The 16,749-nt window shown below is 55.8% G+C and overlaps 3 protein-coding genes across 4 annotated transcripts in view; 1 reads left to right on the plus strand and 2 right to left on the minus strand.

The window, feature by feature from the left end:
* Positions 1-1,946: 1,946 nt before the first annotated feature.
* CCDC183 (coiled-coil domain containing 183) lies at positions 1,947-8,033 on the minus strand. Of its 2 annotated transcripts, XM_017824071.1 has the most exons (14): positions 7,549-8,033; positions 7,336-7,457; positions 7,132-7,203; positions 6,288-6,455; positions 6,076-6,180; positions 5,781-5,888; positions 5,018-5,146; positions 4,840-4,897; positions 4,657-4,757; positions 4,265-4,425; positions 3,317-3,476; positions 3,077-3,202; positions 2,752-2,848; positions 1,947-2,127 (listed from the first exon to the last, which is right to left on the minus strand). In XM_017824071.1, exons 1-14 carry the CDS (start codon positions 7,673-7,675, stop codon positions 2,015-2,017), a joined length of 1,647 nt encoding a protein of 548 aa, XP_017679560.1. In that variant the 5' UTR covers positions 7,676-8,033; the 3' UTR covers positions 1,947-2,014. The 2 variants fall into 2 exon arrangements, with proteins under 2 accessions (XP_017679560.1, XP_017679561.1); XM_017824072.1 differs by lacking the exon at positions 6,076-6,180.
* A 150-nt stretch (positions 8,034-8,183) lies between these two features.
* Positions 8,184-14,369, minus strand: SBDS (SBDS ribosome assembly guanine nucleotide exchange factor). The gene is made up of 5 exons (XM_017824073.1): positions 14,190-14,369; positions 13,211-13,340; positions 11,841-12,041; positions 11,108-11,272; positions 8,184-10,471 (listed from the first exon to the last, which is right to left on the minus strand). Exons 1-5 carry the CDS (start codon positions 14,315-14,317, stop codon positions 10,343-10,345), a joined length of 753 nt encoding a protein of 250 aa, XP_017679562.1. The 5' UTR covers positions 14,318-14,369; the 3' UTR covers positions 8,184-10,342.
* Positions 14,370-14,401: 32 nt separating this feature from the next.
* Positions 14,402-16,749, plus strand: part of LOC108501827 (S-adenosyl-L-methionine-dependent tRNA 4-demethylwyosine synthase-like) — a 103,395-nt gene continuing 101,047 nt past the window's right edge. The window contains 1 exon segment of the mRNA XM_017824074.1: positions 14,402-14,456. The gene's annotated coding sequence lies outside the window, so the exon portion shown is untranslated.

Raw genomic sequence — 16,749 nt, forward strand, 5'->3', positions numbered from 1 at the left:
TTTCCCTTTCCCTTTCCCTTTCCCTTCCCAAACCTTCCCTTCCCAAACCTTCCCTTCCCAAACCTTCCCTTCCCAAACCTTCCCAAACCTTCCCCTTTTCCCTCCCCTCCCCTCCCCTCATTTATTCCTTACATTATTAACAATATTTTCCCCTATGGCAGACCCCCCCTTCAGCCCCACATTTTCCCCACTCCTTTCCAACCCAGAAGCCAAGGCTCTCCCTCTGGCTCCTTCCCCCCTCTCCTCTTGTACCTCTTCTCCCCCTGTCACATCCATTCCCGGCGCCGCCTCTCCGGGATCCCGGGGAGCCAGGAGCAGTCACTCCGATTGCACCCGGCGCCGGCTGCGTGCCCGGGAGCTGCCGGCTGGGGGGTGACAGCCCTTCCCTCGCCTTGGAGACGTGAGGAGGGCTGGGATGCGGTGTCTGAACGCATCCAATGGATGCTCCTGATGGAGCAGGTACAGCCCTGGTGACTCCGCTCACAGCTGGGGGAGTTCAGAGAGGTGAAAACCCGGTGCCGTGGTTGTGCTGCTGCTCTTCCCCTCCTTTAAGGGCAGCTGAAACATCCCAGAATTACCTTCCAGCTGGAAAATGGGCCACAGAGCAAATCCTCCATCCAGCTCTGGCAGAGAAAAGCCTTCAACACCTTTGTGGCTTCTCTGTTCCCCACGCTCAGAGTGGGAAAACCAGACCACGAGCTTGAAACCTTCCTCAGGCTGAGGGAGCTGGGGGGGTTCAGCTGGAGAAGAGAAGGCTTCAGAGAGACCTGAGAGCCCATTCCAGGGCCTAAAGGGACTCCAAGAGAGCTGGAGAGGGACTGGGGACAAGGCATGGAGGGACAGGACAAGGGGGAATGGCTTCCCACTGCCAGAGGGCAGGGTTAGATGGGATACTGGGAAGGAATTCCTGGCTGTGTGGGAAGCTTCCCAGAGCTTCCTTGAAAGCACTTAAGTTGTGCTGTGTTTTGAAAATACAATTCCCATTGCACATGAGACCCACCAAGAACATTCTGGGTGACCTGCCAGGGGGCTCAGGGGGTTGGCAGAGCCGGCCATTTCCCCCAGTGACGATTCCACCAGCAATGGCAGCACAAAGCACAGAGCCCAGGCTGCCAGAAATGGCAGTGAAAGGCTGCTCTGATGCTGATATTCCCCTGGAAGTGGCCCAGGTGCCACTATCCTGGATCTCTGTCCGGGACCACAGGCAGAACCTTGGAGAAACAGCACCATCTGTTTGCAGCACTGCTGCACCAGAGCAGAGGTGACAAGGTGGCCTCCAGGGGAGGGTGTCCGTGACCCATGAGCAGGGCTGAGGGTCTCACCCTGGAGCCAAGGGCTTGGTGCAGCATCCTCTGCTGTCCTGGGCCAGGCTGGGGCCCCCTGAGCTCCAGCCCCTCCTGCAGCCCTCAGGTGACACCCGGGGCTTGCTCCGGTTCAGGGTTGTGAGTAGGAGTTACATGGGGTGTGTGCAGGGACCAGGGAGGGGACAGCCACAAAGGGTCTGCAGGGAGGCCAGGCAGCCCCAGGCTGGGGGCTTCAGCTCAGGTTTGGCTCTTTCCAAGGCAGGGTCTGCCCTTCTGCTCCCAAAAACATTCACCCTGAGGGCCACACGGGTCTCAGCCTGTTCCCCACGTTTCCCCATCGCCGCCTCAGGCAGACACCGGCCCATCAGGGGCCCAGAGCTGGCTGGTGGGGCAGAGGTCCCAAGAAGGTGTTGGCCCCACAGGACCAAGGGGGAGAAGGCCAGCCTGCCCCCATCTTTGCTCCAGCTGGGAAGCTGTGCCCACCCAGCCCATCCCCACCTCTGTGGGGGGAGCAGCCGGGCGAGGGGCAGGGGCTGCCCCCAAACCCAGCTCAGCCCCTCAGTGCTGGGCCCCCCACGTGTTCTGGGTGACAGAAGTGACAAAAAGACCCCCCATTCCAGCTTTGCCACGGAACTGGGAGGAATGAAGAAGATCTGCTTTAATAAACCTGCTGGGGAAAGGGCACGAGGGGTGGCCTGGGGCTCCCAAAGCTACTTCCTTTTGCGGCGTTTGGTGTTCATCCTGACCAGCTGCTGCCCCTGCTTCTTGATGTCTGCCCGGCTCGGGATGTAGTCCTGCTCTTCTTCTTCCAGATCCAAGGGCACTGCAGGGGAGAGTGGAGAAGAGGGGGGTGGGAGGCTCTAAGGGCCGTTCCTGCTGTGCCCAAGTCCCCAGCAGAGCCAGCGTGTTTTGTTGGGCTGGTGGGATCCCAGAGAGCCCCCGTGCTGAGCACCAGGGTTTTTCCAGCCCAGCACCCCAGAGTGACCTGCAGGACCCGGTGATGGCCCATCTCCAACACTGCTGGGGCTTCCCACAAAGGTCTGGAGCTACAGGGTGGTGGGCACAGCTCCTGCTCTGCTAAAAACGGTGGTGACCTGCCAAAAGCTCTTTGTCTCCTCCAAGAGTGTCCACAGGCACAAGCACTGGTTATTCTTCCCAGCCAGGTGATTTTGAAGACAAGGGACTCCCTGCTTGCCCTACAGCATCTCTCCTTGTTCCCACTGTGGCCTGGTGCTCATCACCCCCCATCTGCCTTCCTTCTCCCACAGCCCCACCTCAAACCACCACCCATGCTCAAAGCCCTGGGGACAGCCAAGGTCAGCCCCAGGATCTGGAGGAAGCTCGTGGGTTGGGGTGTGCTGGGACAGTGGGAGACAGACAAGGACCCCCAGAAGTGCCAGCAGGCAGGGGCTGGGACAGTCACTGTGTCCCCAGTGTGCTCTCCTACCGTGGAATGCAGTGCCCACATCCTCAAAGGAGATCTTCAGGTTCTGTGCCTCAGACGCAGTTGATTTCTCCAGGAGGTTTCTGACCTTCCCAAAAGTCTGTGAGAGACACGCTGGGATAAGTGCTGATGGGAAGGTGGGTGTTAGAGCCCAGGGGGTGCCCCACCTCGCTGGTGTGGGGACACCCCACAGCTCCCAGAGCCATCTGGGGCTCAGCTGCTCCGTGGCTCTTCCCTGTGGCCACCTCCACGCTCTGGGTGAGGAAGGATGACTTGGATGGGCCGTGAGAGCCCTGTGTGGGTCCCCAAAGGTACATCAGGGACGGACCTCACTGTGCTTGTCGTAGGTCTGGGCGCTGGGGGGGCGGTCGGACACCCTCTGCTTCAGGTAATGCAGCTTCTCCTCACACTGCTTGAGCTTCTCCTCCAACCCCACGGGCCGGGGAGAGTCCCCCTGGAGGGAGGGAGAGGGAGAACAACCACCTTGGTGGGGAGAGCGAGCCCCTCGTGGTGGTGGTGGCTGCACCAGGGGTCACCCTGTCCCATCCCACTGGGGCCACACGGGCACCTGGTCGGGCATGGTGATGCTGTGGAGGCGGACGAAGAGGTTGTCGATGCTGTTCTCAAACTCGATCAGCTGCTCCTGGTTCCTCTTCATCTGCGCCTGCAGCTGCTCCAGCCGGGACTCCTCCCGCTGCAGGTTCTCCCTCAGCTCCTCCTCCCGCAGGCTGGAGCCAACAACAGGTCACACAACTGCCCGCAGTGCAGGGACACCCCACACCTGCTGCAGACACCTCAGACCTGCTGCAGACACCCCAAATCTGCTGCAAACACCCCACACCTGCTGCAGACACCTCAGACCTGCTGCAGACACCCCAAATCTGCTGCAAACACCCCACACCTGCTGCAGACACTCCAAATCTGCTGCAAACACCCCACACCTGCTGCAGACACCTCAGACCTGCTGCAGACACCCCAAATCTGCTGCAAACACCCCACACCTGCTGCAGACCCCCCACACCTGCTGCAGGCACCCCAAATCTGCTGCAGACCCCCCACACCTGCTGCAGACACCCCAGACCTGCTGCAGACACCCCAAATCTGCTGCAGGCACCCCAAATCTGCTGCAGACACCCCAGATCTGCTGCAGACATGCCAGACTTGCTGCAGATCCCCCAAATCTGCTGCAGACGTCCCAGACCTGCTGCAGACACCCCAAATTTGTTGCAAAAGCTGCTCAGGTCCCCCTGCAACTGCAGAGCAAAAATGCTGCATTCAACCCAACTCCGTGCTGCTGGCACCACTTCCCGTGCCAGGCAAGGAGCGAGGGTGCCCCCAGGGCCACAGTGGGAGCTTTGGGTGCTCTGCCAGGAGCAGAGCCAGGGGATCACCCTGCTCAGGAACCCCCCTGGTGCAGGAGGGGTGGGTGGCTGCAGTGGATGGAGGTCGGGGTGCCTGTTGGAACATATCCCCCCCAAGGATGGTGCCCTGGTTGGCACGACTGCCCCAGCAGCACCTGGTTGTGCTGAGGGGCTGGTGAAACTTCAGCCTCGCCTGCTTCAACTCCAGCTCCTTCAGCATCTGCCTCAGCACCTGCTTGTTCTCCTTGCACTCCTGGATGTGCTGCTCCAGGTCCTCCAGGGACTTCAGCTGTGCCAGGAGGCTGCCCGGGATGTCCTGGCCAGGGGAGAGCAGGAGGGCTCTGCCCATGGTGCTCCTGCTGGGGGCACCTCGGGGGGCTCACAGCCACAATCCCGTGCCATGGAGAAGGGCAGCTCTGTGTCTGCCCACACAAGGAGACACTTTGGGGGGCTCCAGGGAGGGGAGAGCTGATAAACCCCACAGTGAGAGCAGGGCAGCAGAGGGGTCTCAGCCCCAGGCTTGACCAGAGAGGGGGTTTTCCATTACCCAGATGCTGGAGCACTGCAGGGCAGCCTTGGCCATCTCCATCTTGTCGTTCACAAAGGCCTCGCGCTCCAGCTGGGTCATGGCGGCCTCCGCGTCGGCCCCTGGGGTGGGAGGGGAGCGGCAGGGGAGGATGTGCCAGTGGCAGTGCCCACAGCCCAGCCCTGCCCCCCGCCAGGCACTCACCCCCCGTCGCGTCCGAGGAGCTCTGGGCTTGGTCAGCGGAGAGCAGGGACGCCGCTTGCTGCAAGGACAGTCACCGTCACCCCCTGCTGCCACCGGGGCAGCTGCCCCTGCAGTCCCACCCCGGGGGGCTCAGCACCGCTGGCTGGCACCTCCCCACAGCCCCGGGCCCCCAGGTCACCTCTCTCAGCTGCCTCTCGGTCTCTGTCTTCTGCTGGAGGTTCTCGAGGTTCTCCCTCTGCTCGAGCAGGGACTGCTCCCTGAGGGACCTCTCCAGGAGGACCTGGGGGCCTGCCTCGGCCATGAGTTTCTGGAGCACAACAGAGGAGGGAGAAGTTGCTGCCAAAGCTCAGCTGGAGCTTTCTTCAGATGGGTTATTAGGTTTAAGTATTGGTTTAAGATGGGATATTGGGAAGGAATTGTTCCCTGGGAGGGTGAGGAGGCCCTGGCACAGGTTGCCCAGAGAAGCTGTGGCTGCCCTTAGATCCCTGGGAGTGTCCAAGGCCAGGTTGGACAGGGTTTGGAGCAACCTGGGCTAGTGGAAAGTGTCCCTGCCCACGGCAGGGGATGGAATGAGATGATCTTTAAGGTCCCTTCCAACTGAAACCATTCCATGAATCTGATTTGTGACCTAGTTGAGCTTTCGGGATAGCCAGTGTCAAAAATATCCTCAATTCCATGCAAACAGGCTGGGAAGGAAGCTGGGAAAGAAGGGCTGGGGCATGGAGCAAGCTGCCTTCCCCATGGCTGGTGCTTCAGGCAGGCTGTCCCCAGCCCCAGGACAGCCTGGCCCAGGAAGAGCTGTGGAGGCATCTGGGTGCTGTGGGCGACTCCAGCTCTGTCTCTTTTGCTCTTGACTGAAGGAAGGCTCACAGGGTATGTGGTGCTGTCTGGGGGTACTGGAGGGTGGGAAGGGACCCCAAGGTCCTTGTCCCAAGTCTCACCTTGATTACATCAGTGGCTTTGAGGTTTTGCCGGGATGTGAGCTCCTCATTGTACATCACAGTTATCCCACACATGAGGTCCAGGTACCGAGGCAGGTAGAACAGCTCCTGGGACACAGGGAACACAGCAGGTCACCCCCCGAGCCCTGGGGGTCCCCAGGCTGTGACAGGGGATGGGGGGAGCGGGAGGACCCCACCAATCCAGGAGGGCATCCCCTTGGACATGGCCCCTTGGGCACCTCGTGCCTTTGCGGGGGGAGCAGGTGGGATGATGGCACGGTGAGCAGGAGCTCACCTTCCTCATGATGTCCTGCACCTGCAGGTACATGCTGGTCACCCTCTGCCCAGTCTGAATTTTCATGAGCATCTTCTCAATGTCGTTGCCCAGCTGGCGAATCGCCTGGGGCAGACACCGGGGGAGGACTTGAAGTGACTCTCTGTGCCATAGCCAGTGCCCACCTGGGGGGTGCAGGATTGAACCCCACCCCAGGAAGGGCTCCTGGGTACCTGGAACTGCGGCTGCTGCAGCCTGTCGTCCAACTCAGCGTCCTTGAGCTGCTGCAGGTACCTCTGGCGATCGTCACGGGCCTGGCTCCACTGCTTCACCTGGTGCAGCAGCATGTCACACACCTTCACCTGGTCATGGACCACGGCCTCCAGCCTCTTCTGGGCCGCCTGGATGGGCATGGCAGTGTTTACCAGCCTGGATGCTGTAGGAGAAGGGGGTCCTGCCTGGCAAAGCCCTCCCCGAAGTAGAGCCAGGGACACCGGGCCATTGTCATGGGTTTGACAGGCTGGGATGTGGGAGAGCTTTGCTGGGGTAAGGGAGAGGTGGGCAGGGCTGGGCTGGGCTGGGCTTAGGGACTCTGCATAACACAGACCCAGGGCTGGGGGTCAATAAAATCGACCAGTGCCCCAGCTGTGGATGTTGTCAGAGCGGCGGCACCGCTCTGTCCCTGCGAGGGGCCCGCAGGCAAAGGCAGCTCCTCCATCTCCATGGGCTCATAACCAGGTCACGACCTTGGGACAGGCAGTGAAGGACAGGGATGGCATCTCTCTCCCAGGGATGCAGCTGGACCCTGTAGGAACCCAGGCAGTGCCAGGGTGGGACAGCCGGGAGGTCACTGGGGCCAGGGGTCTGCTCAGGGAGCTGAGGGAGGACCTGCTTGGATGGGTCCTGTGGTGGAAAGGGACCCACAGGACTCATGTGAACACCCCCGAATCACCACAGCGGCCCTGGGGGGCTGTCCTTGTGCTGGCACCACATCCCTCTGCCATGCACTGCTCTTCCCAGCATTCCCAGAGCCCCAGCCCCCCAGGAGCAGCCCGTCCCACCAGACCCTGCTGGTACCTCCAGGCTCTCAGTGGCTGCAGCAGCGACCTTCCCCTCTGAGAAGGCATCGTTGGCGGGGAGCCTGTTGTACTGCGGGCAGGAGAGGGACAAAGGGACTGTCACTGCCAGCCTGGCAATGGCAACATCCTGCTGCTGGCTCCTGGAAGGGACTGCTGGAGGAGCTGCAGGTGCAGGGGTGCAGAAAGTGGGGCTTTTCGGTACCTTCAGGACAAAATCCAGGACACGGGCATCCTCCTGCAGCGCCTGCTGCAGGCTGGGCAGCAGCTGCCTGTTCTGCCGGAGCTTCTCCTCACACGACTGGGAGAAAATCCGCAGTCCTTGCGCTGGAGGACATCGGGGGATCGTTGGTAACGTGCAGGACGACGGGGAGGGCCATGAGCCCACCCCTGTCCCCGTGAGGCCGAGGGGCAGCACCTTGCAGGCTGACGAGGTCACGCAGCTCCCGGCAGCGCTTGTCCAGCCCGGCCTTCTTGCCCTGTGTGCCGGCGGCACCGCGGCCCCGGGCACCCATCCCTGCGCCCGCCGTCCCCGGGCCCACCATCCTGGGCCCGTGAGGGGCAGCCACAGGGCCGTGACCACGACGGTTCCGCCGTGGAACCGTCGCCGTGGCACCTCCAACTGCCACCGGAGCTGCGCCTCCTGCTCAGCAACGGCCCCTCTGGGCCTCTGCAGGCTACAGATTAATTAGTAACTGGTTAATGAGGGGGAGAAGGATCCCAGCCGTGTTTCCTATCGCTGTGGCAACAGCAGTTGTCACCCAGCCAGTCATGGACCATTCCCAGCCATGGACCATTCCAAGCTCCACGAGGAACAGGACAATTCCAGGGAAAACACATGTGCATGGACACCCACCACACCAGCAGTGCTCTCCAGGAAGCTGCCAGCTTATTTACATGCCCACCTCTGGAAATTCCACTTAATTAGCCAGGAAACCCTTGTGCAAGGAATTCTGCTCCTGCAGGAACAGGCAAACCCAAAGCATTACCAATACTGAGCTTTATTTTGATGCTCACCAGACATTCTTGCTGAACTACAAACATGACAAGAAATGCCAGCATGTGCATTTATTTGTTGATAAATAAACCCAAGCTCCCTCCAGCAGAGAAAATCCTTAATGTTTGGATTTGCAGAAAAAAAGGGCTTCCTAAGGAAATTGCCTTCCTTGTACCAAGCTCCTAAATCAGCTCAGATGAAGGTTCTGTAACTCCAGATCTTTGACCTGCAGCCATCCTGTTGTGCTCAAGGTGTTGAACACGGAAAACAAAGAAATTAAAGGCTTGTGAAATCAAGTATTACCCACGCAGGATCCTTTGAGGCTCTTGCTCAGCGTCTCATTTGCATATTCATGAACTGCATTTTAGTGCTAATTGCCAGTGACAAGCTAAATACCCACATGATCATCCTCAGTGCTTCCTGAAGCCTGTGTGGGGACATGGCCACGGGAAAGCAGCAGTTCAGGGCTGTACCCACAGAGATGTCCCACACTGAGCCCGTGTCCACGTGGCCAGTCCAGTAATTACACCACTGAATTTCCCAGGCAGCATTTAAACCCCCTGGGGACAAGAGATAGCATTTTAAAACGGATCAAGTGGTTCAAGAATCTCTGTTTCACCTGCCCTCAGCAAAACTCAGGCTCTGGAGCAGCAAGTCCTCCCAAAATCTTGCTGAAGGAATTGATGCTGGCCTTGCACGAGCACAGATCAGCTTCCTGGGGGAAGCCTTGGACTGAGGATCCACCTGACATGCCAGAGCCCCCCTCCCTCCAGCTGACTTCCACCCTGCTGAAATCCTGGGAAACTCACAGTGAGTTCCAGGTCCAGGGGAAAAGGTCAGGAGTACAAACCTGAGCTCAGTTTAACTGTCAGAGGGTGAGCTCTGGAAGGCGACAGCAACCAGGGACCACCACACGCTCACCTGGGAGAGATCTGATCCGTGGCTGGATTTATCCCCAGCTCCTACTATCAGCATGGAAACAGGAATGTAACATTAAAGGCTCCCAAAATTCCTGCTGGTTTAGCTTTTAGTCACTGAACCAGATCTGCTTTGCCTGGTGCTTTGTATTTTTAGTCTCTCCTTCCCCCGTTGTTGTCCTCCCTTCCCCTCTCCTTTGAACCCCCCTGAATCATTTGTTTAACGCAGCTGCAAGAAGATTTAACAGAATTAGCAAGAACTATATCCCGTGCCCCAGGAGCTGGCTGGAAATTCCGTGCCTGGATTAGAGAGCAGCACAAAAAGACAGAGGATAAAGGACAGCTGCCAGAATTGGTCTGTGCTGCGCTAAAAAAGCAAAAGGGGCACACACAAACAATTCCTGCTGGGAATTACAGCCCAACAAAAGCCCGTCTGGCTCCATGGCCAGAGGCCACCACTGCCTGTTTGAGATTCATTTTATCATGTGAACAGAGCAGCTCCCAAGCACAGGCTCAGCCCACAAAAAGCATCACCACAGCCAGGGATATCTCCTATACTATTAACAAAAATAAGTATTTTCTTTCTTTATCTATAATATATAAATAGATGATCATTTGCTTTTATTAATGTAGCTAAATATATCTTATGAATAAGTTATTTGGAGAACATCATCTCTAAGTCAGCAAGTGCTGTTATATCCAGTGAAGGAAATCTTTACTAATGGTCCTTTGAAGTACTTTAATTACCAAGCAGCCAATTATGGAAGCCTTAAGTCAGTTTTCACGCTGCCAAAAGATTCATTTTTGGACATGATCCACACTTTGCACCTGTTAGAAGTGAAAATGTGACTCTTTTTTTTTAAAGGTGACTCTCTTTTTTTTTAAAGGTTCCTCTCCTCACACACAAACCCCCTCCTCAGTGACCAGTGCAATCTTCCACTCAACACTGACAACTTCAAAAGTACAAACAACTGGCACCAAATCAGTCAAACGACTTCAACAGCAACCCTGAAACTAAAGCAAAGCCAGAGTGACCTCCTACCACATCCTAACTCAGTCCTTATTAGTGCAACTCTGACACAGAACCTTCCTACAGGCAAAGACATCTGTAACCCAAACAAGTGTAAAATGATAAAAAAACACCCCCACACTGCGTGGAAAAATCCCAAAGGATTAGTGTCAGGAAACATTTGGCAGCAAGAGATTGGAAAAACCCACGAAGGCCTAACAGAAGAGAGTGGCTACACCAGTCATTTCAGGGGAGGCTGTCGAAGCAGAACTGCTGCAGGAAGGTTTTGTTATTCGAGCTTTTCATCTCCCTCCTCCACATCCTTCAGGCTGAGCACTTCCAGGGATCCCTTCCCTTTGGTCTCACTCCGGATCAGCTCGTCGATCTCTCGGAAGCAGCCTGGGTCAACAAGGCACACCTGGAATGTTCCACATGTCACAGTCAAGCAAGAATATTGGAATCTCACCAGGCCCTAATCAAGGCCTAACATTAATTTTCATTAAAAAACCCCATTTAGTTACTAAGAAGGTCTTGGCAGAGCTGATAAACAGTATCTTCCAGGTAATCCAATCTAATCTTTCCCCTGAATTTCTGCAGTTCCAGTTCCCCATGCTGGACATGGCTTTTTCCAGTTGGGATTGCTGGATTCTAATCTGTTTTCAAAGAAGATTTTTACAAATACCAAATTTTGCTTTACCACACACTTTTAAAAAGAAATCATTAACCACTAATAAATAATAAAATATAATACAATAATAAAACACAGGCTTGAGCCACCACATAAATAACAGTAACATTCCACATATGCAGAAAAACTTATCAGTGTGGCAGGATAATCAATGCTAAGAGAAACTGCACTGGGCTTCTGCTCAGCTTGGAGCAGCAATCTCTGGATAACAAAGGCTGCTCCCATGCTCACATCCTTAGGATTGTTTGGAATTAAAAACCCCAAACAGCAGCTCTGATTCAGTTCCACCTTCCATCTATGAGTTCACCTTCTAGTAAAATATGTAGTCAAGTCAAGTATGAAGCCCAGGGACTGCTTTTTGCTTACAATTTCCAGCTGCTCCTGGAAGTCCTCGCTCTCAATAACTTTAATCAGTGGCTTGAGCTTCTCTTTCAGCTTCTTGCCCTCCTTTGGTGGGAGGATAAACCTCAGCCTCATGTGAGCACGTTCAATTTGCATGGTCTCCTTCAGCTGCCTGATCACTTCCAGGGCCTGGAAGGACACAAAGAGCATTTACACACCTGCTTCAAAACCACCACGCTCATCAAAATCTCCAACCCTTTGCACCAGCTTCAGACCCATCTCTCGGTGCTGGTCACTGCCACTCTGCTGCAGGGAGGTTGCTGTCACACTCTTTTTGCCAGATTAACAAGAAAAAGTAGAGTTCTTGCTGTTTGTGATCACTACAGACACTTAAAAACCTTGTCTGAAATAAAATTAAAAAGTAGTTACACTGCAAAACACCACAAACCCAGGTGGTTCAGATGCAAAGGCTGATCTAACACCTCAGTTGGGATAAATCACAAACCTTTTATTTCTGTTCCAGGTGTACCACTGCTGCTGTTTTATTTAAGTTTCTTTCTTTCTCCCTTCCTTGAATTCTTAGAAAACAAACTGCCTGAGTTTCAGGAGCTGCCTGTATTCAGCTGCCAGATGGCTGAGTAATCCCTCTGAGGGCTCAGGTGCCGGGGTTTTGCTGCTCCCTGTGTGACAGGGAGCTGAGGAATTACACCGGAGCGCAGCACCTCGGAGCAGGAGCTGGTGTTGCAGGAAGACTCACCTGCTGCTTGGTGCTCTTGTTGGGTTTGACAGAGTAGTGGATGTCCTTCATGGCTCTCTCTATGAGGATCACTGTGTAGGGCCTCTTTGTTTCGGGGTTCACACATTTGTCAGCCACGATGGTGGCGATGTCTCGGAACATTTGCTCCAGCTGAGTGTGGCGCTCTTTGTCTGATACCTGCAGCTCCCCTTTGGATAAAATCTGCGTTGCAACAATAAAGAAATCAGTTAAGAAACATCATGGACGTGAAGAGTGGAAATTCCAGTAACTTTGTTAAATGTAACCACTGTTGGAATGGTTTGGGTAGATGTGAAGTGCGGAAAACAAAAATCACGTTGATAAAGTGAATCGTTACGACAGCTCTGGAAAGACTTCAGACAAAAAAACTCACCATGGAAACTACAGCGAGGGAGGCACAGACTTCACAGAATCATAGAATATCCTGCGTTGGAAGGGGCCCCCAAGGATCACCCAGTCCAGCTCCTGGCCCTGCACAGACACCCCAACAATCTCACCCTGTGCCCCAGAGGATCAGCCAAACCCTCCCTGAGCTCTGGCAGCCTTGGGGCTGTGCCCACTGCCCTGGGGAGCCTGGGCAGTGCCCAACCAGCCTCTGGGGGAAGAACCTTTGGCTGAGATCCAACCTGAGCCTGCCCTGACGCAGCTCCAGCCATTCCCTGGCTGCTGTCCCTGGTCACAGAGAGCAGGGATCGGAGCTGCCCCGCAGGAGAAGCTGCAGCTCTGCCCTCAGTCTCCTCCAGCTGAACACACCAAGCGCCCTCAGTGTCCTCACACACCTTCAAATCAAGGCCCTTCCCCATCCTCGTGGCCTCCTTTGGACACTCTCCAATGGCTCAATCCCTTCCCTCTATTGTGTCCCCCCAAACTGCCCCAATGTTGAGGTGAGGCCGCCCCAGGGCAGAGCAGAGCAGGACAATCCCCTCCCTGGTGCCCCCAGGACAGGGTTGGCCCTCCTGGCTGCCAGGGCACTGCTGACTCATGAGATTTACTTGAATTCTTATCACCCACAACAAGCCCACAGTTCCTATCCAACCAAGAAGGATCAAGAGATTGGATCTGTTATTAACACTTAAGTGAACTGTCCAAAGTAAGCAACTGTCCATTTATCTTAGGTGAGGAACTCTCCAGTGCTCGACATCAGTGCAGAGAAGCTGTCTGTTAGAACACTCAGAACTCTTTTCAGCCAGATGCATATATAAAATTTAAGACTATAAAACAGAGTTCCTAGTCCTTTTTACTCATTTCATAACAAACAACTAAAGCAGCATTCTGCAAACAGTACAAACCAACCTACTGTGTGGCTGTAAGTCTTCTCCAAGATTTTATAAAGCAAAGTGTGTAAAACCTACCATCTTACAGATTTCTGTTTGGTCATCTGTCCCAAATGCCTGAACCAGATCTTCCTTTTTCGCCACCTGGCCTTTGGAAACATTGACAAACACAGTGTGTGTCTGCAGGACCTCGTCGAGATCTTTCTCCCTAGAGAAAAGGACGGGGTTAGAAACCTTCACAGAATCATCCCAGAATGGGATGGGTTGGAAGGGACCTTAAAGATCACCCAGATCAACGCCCCGCCATGGGCAGGGACACCTTCCACTAGCCCAGTTTGCTTCAAGTCCTGTCCCGCCTGGCCTTGGACACTTCCAGGCATGGGGCCTCCCCACCCTCACAGGGCAGAATTTCTCTCTAATACCCCTTTTAACCCTGTTCTCTGTCAGCAGGAAGCCATTCCCTCTTGTCCTGCCACTCCAGGCCCTTGTCCAAAGTCCCTCTCCAGCAAAGCAAGGGGCACATCAGTGTTTAAATAAGAAACAGCTCCTGCTGCCCAGGGCTGGATCAGCAGGGCTTGAAAACCTCCATCACCGAGGTGTCATTGCCCAGGGACTCCCCTGGCCCCGCACCATCTCCCGGAGGTCAGACCCGGGTACCGGGGCAGCTCCACGGCCCCACAGCCGGGCCGCACAGGGGTCACTGCCGAGGGCGCACACGGGCTCCCGGGCAGGGCCCCTGGTCCCTCTGCCGGGTCCCCACACGGGCCCATCCCGGTCCTCATACGGGGACACTCCCAGTCCTTTTCCCGGTCCCCACGCGGGCCGATCCCGGTCCTTCCCCGCTCCCCACACGGTCCCTCCTCGGTCCCCACACAGGCCCATCCAGGTCCCCACACGGTCCCTCCTCGGTCCCCACATGGGCCCATCCAGGTCCCCACGCGGGCCGATCCCGGTCCCCACACGGTCCCTCCCCGGTCCCCACACGGGCCGATCCCGGTCCTTCCCCGCTCCCCCCCCGGGCCGCGCCGCCGCCCCGCCGGCTCCCCGGGGCACTCACGCTCCGCTGCGCCAGCCCATGACCTTGTTGCGGTAGCAGGCGATCTCGAAGCGCTTGCCGGCGCGCCGGGCCCGCACCACGGCCACGTTGGTGAGGCGGATCTGGTTGGTGGGGGTGAAGATGGACATGGCGGCGGCCGCGGGCCCTGAGCCGGCCCCGCCCCGGCCGGCCCGGCAGTGAATGGCGGCCCGGCAGTGAACGGCGGCGGGCGGAAGGGGCGGGAGCGGCGCATGGCGGGCTGAGGGCAGCGCCGGCCGGGGCGGCGGGGTCAGTGCGGGGCTGGGGGCGCGTGGTACTGATGAGACAGTGTAATAATAGTGAGGGGAGCGTGTAATAACCACGTGTATGTGTGTGGAGTAACTCTGAGATGGGGCTGTGCACGGGGGGGGGGGGGGGGGGGGGAGGGGGATTTGGGGGGTAGTAACCGTGAGGGGAGTGTGTGGGGTAATAACCGTGAGGGGAGTGTGTGGGGTAATACTACTACTACTAATAATAATAACAACAACAACAATGAGCGGGCATATAACCACGTGTGTGTGTGTGTGTGGAGTAACGGTGAGATGGGGTGTGAACCGTGGGGGTATAACTGTGATGGGGGACACACGTATGGGATCACAGCCGCGGAGGGGGATTTGGGGGGTAGTAACCGTGAGGGGAAGGCGTGCTAATAATAATAATAATAATAACAGTAATAATGACAACAACAACAATAATAACAACAACCGTCTGTGTGTGTGTGTGTGTGGAGTAACTGTGCGATGGGGGTATGGACCGTGAGGGTATAACAGTGATGGTGTGGGGGCGTGTGATGATGATGATGATGATAATAATAATAATAATAATAATAAAAATAATAATAACGACCGTGAGGGGGGATGTAGTAATCACGTATCTATGTGGAGTAACTCTGAGATGGGGGTATGGATCGTGAGGGGTATAACAATGGTGGGGAGGGGATGTGTATGGGATAATAACCATGGGGGGGATGATAATAATAATAATAATAATAATAATAATAACAACAACTGTGAGGGGGGATGTAATAACCACGTGGGGGGGGGGTAACTGTGAGATGGGGGTATGAACCATGAGGGGTGAGGGTACAACTGTGATGGGTGTGTGTGTGTGGGATAATAACTGTGAAAAGGGTGTGTGTGATAATTAATAATAATAATAACAACGGTGAGGGGGGAATGTAATAACCACGTGTGTGTGTGGAGTGCCTGTGAGATGGGGATATGAACCGTGGGGGTATAACTGTGATGGGGTGGGATATAACTGTGATGGGAGGGTGTGAGTGTGGGATCACAACCGTGGAGGGGGATTTGGGGGGTAGTAACCGTGAGGGGAGGGTGTGTGGTGGGGTAAAAACGGGGAGAAGGGATATAATAACTGTGTGTGTGTGTGGTGATAACTGGGTTGTGTGTGTGTGTGTGTGGAGAGATGGAGAAATTACCCGTGAGGAGTAGGGGGGTATAACCACGGTGGTGGTGGAGGGGGGTAATAACTGTGAGGGGTGTGGGGGGGAGATGGGGTATTAACCACAAGGGGTGGAGGGGGTACAACCATGAAAGGGGGGTAGAGTGGGGTAATAACTGTGAGGAGGGCGTGTTTAACAATTTGGGGGTATAATAACTGCGGGAGGCAGAGGAAAGTGGGGTCATAACCCTGAGGGGTGTGTGGGAGAGAGAAGGGATATGAATTGTGAGTGGTGGGAGGAGGAATAACCACGAGGGTGGTGTGTGTGTGTTTGTGGGGGGGTAACAACCATGGGGGGTGTGGGGGTAAGAGGTGTAAGGGGGGAGTGTGTGTAGGGGGATAATAACAGGGAGGGGTAATAATAATAATAATAACTGTGAGGGGAGTGGGATGGGTGTGGGTAATAACCATGAGGGGTGGGGGTGAAGGGGTCGAGGTAATAATGGGGGGGGAAATGGGGTTAATAGTGGTGAGGGGGGAATGTGTGTGTGGGTAGTGACTGGGGGGGTGTGTTTGGGGTAATAACCACGAAGGATGGGTCTGTGGGGGTTAATAACTGTGAGTGTGTAATAACCATGTGTGTGGGGGTTCATAACTATGAGGGGGGTGTAGGAGTGAGGGTAATAAATGAGGTGGTTATGGAGGGGGGTGAGAGTTCTGTGTGAGGGGCCTGTGCAGAAGGGGGTCAGCACAGAGGAGGGATCAAATGGGCTGGTGCAGAGGGGCAGGTTCCTGGGTAGGCACAGGGCTGAGGGATGGGGGGCAGCTCCAGTGGGGGGTCAGGGAGTGGGTTTTGGGTGCTGTGGAGTAATTGAAGGTGGGACATACAGAGGGTGAGGAGGAGCAGGGTACTTGGGCTGCAGCAAGTTTTTGGAGCCTCCCTTGAGGGGTTTGCTGCTGGGGTGGGCTGGCAGCACTGCGGCTGCCCACTGGCAAGTGCTCTTGGCTCATCTCTTTTGGGAGGCTCAGTGTTGCTGCTGGAGGGGGTGATGGGCATCCCCTCAAGCCTTTGAGCTGGTAATGTGAGTAACAGCCCACGGGGAAAGTAGAACAGTTTCCAGCCTCCTGGGAATGCTTAGAT

This window comes from Lepidothrix coronata, unplaced genomic scaffold, assembly GCF_001604755.1.
Source record: "Lepidothrix coronata isolate B3197 unplaced genomic scaffold, Lepidothrix_coronata-1.0 Scaffold108, whole genome shotgun sequence".
Lineage (NCBI taxonomy): Eukaryota > Metazoa > Chordata > Aves > Passeriformes > Pipridae > Lepidothrix > Lepidothrix coronata.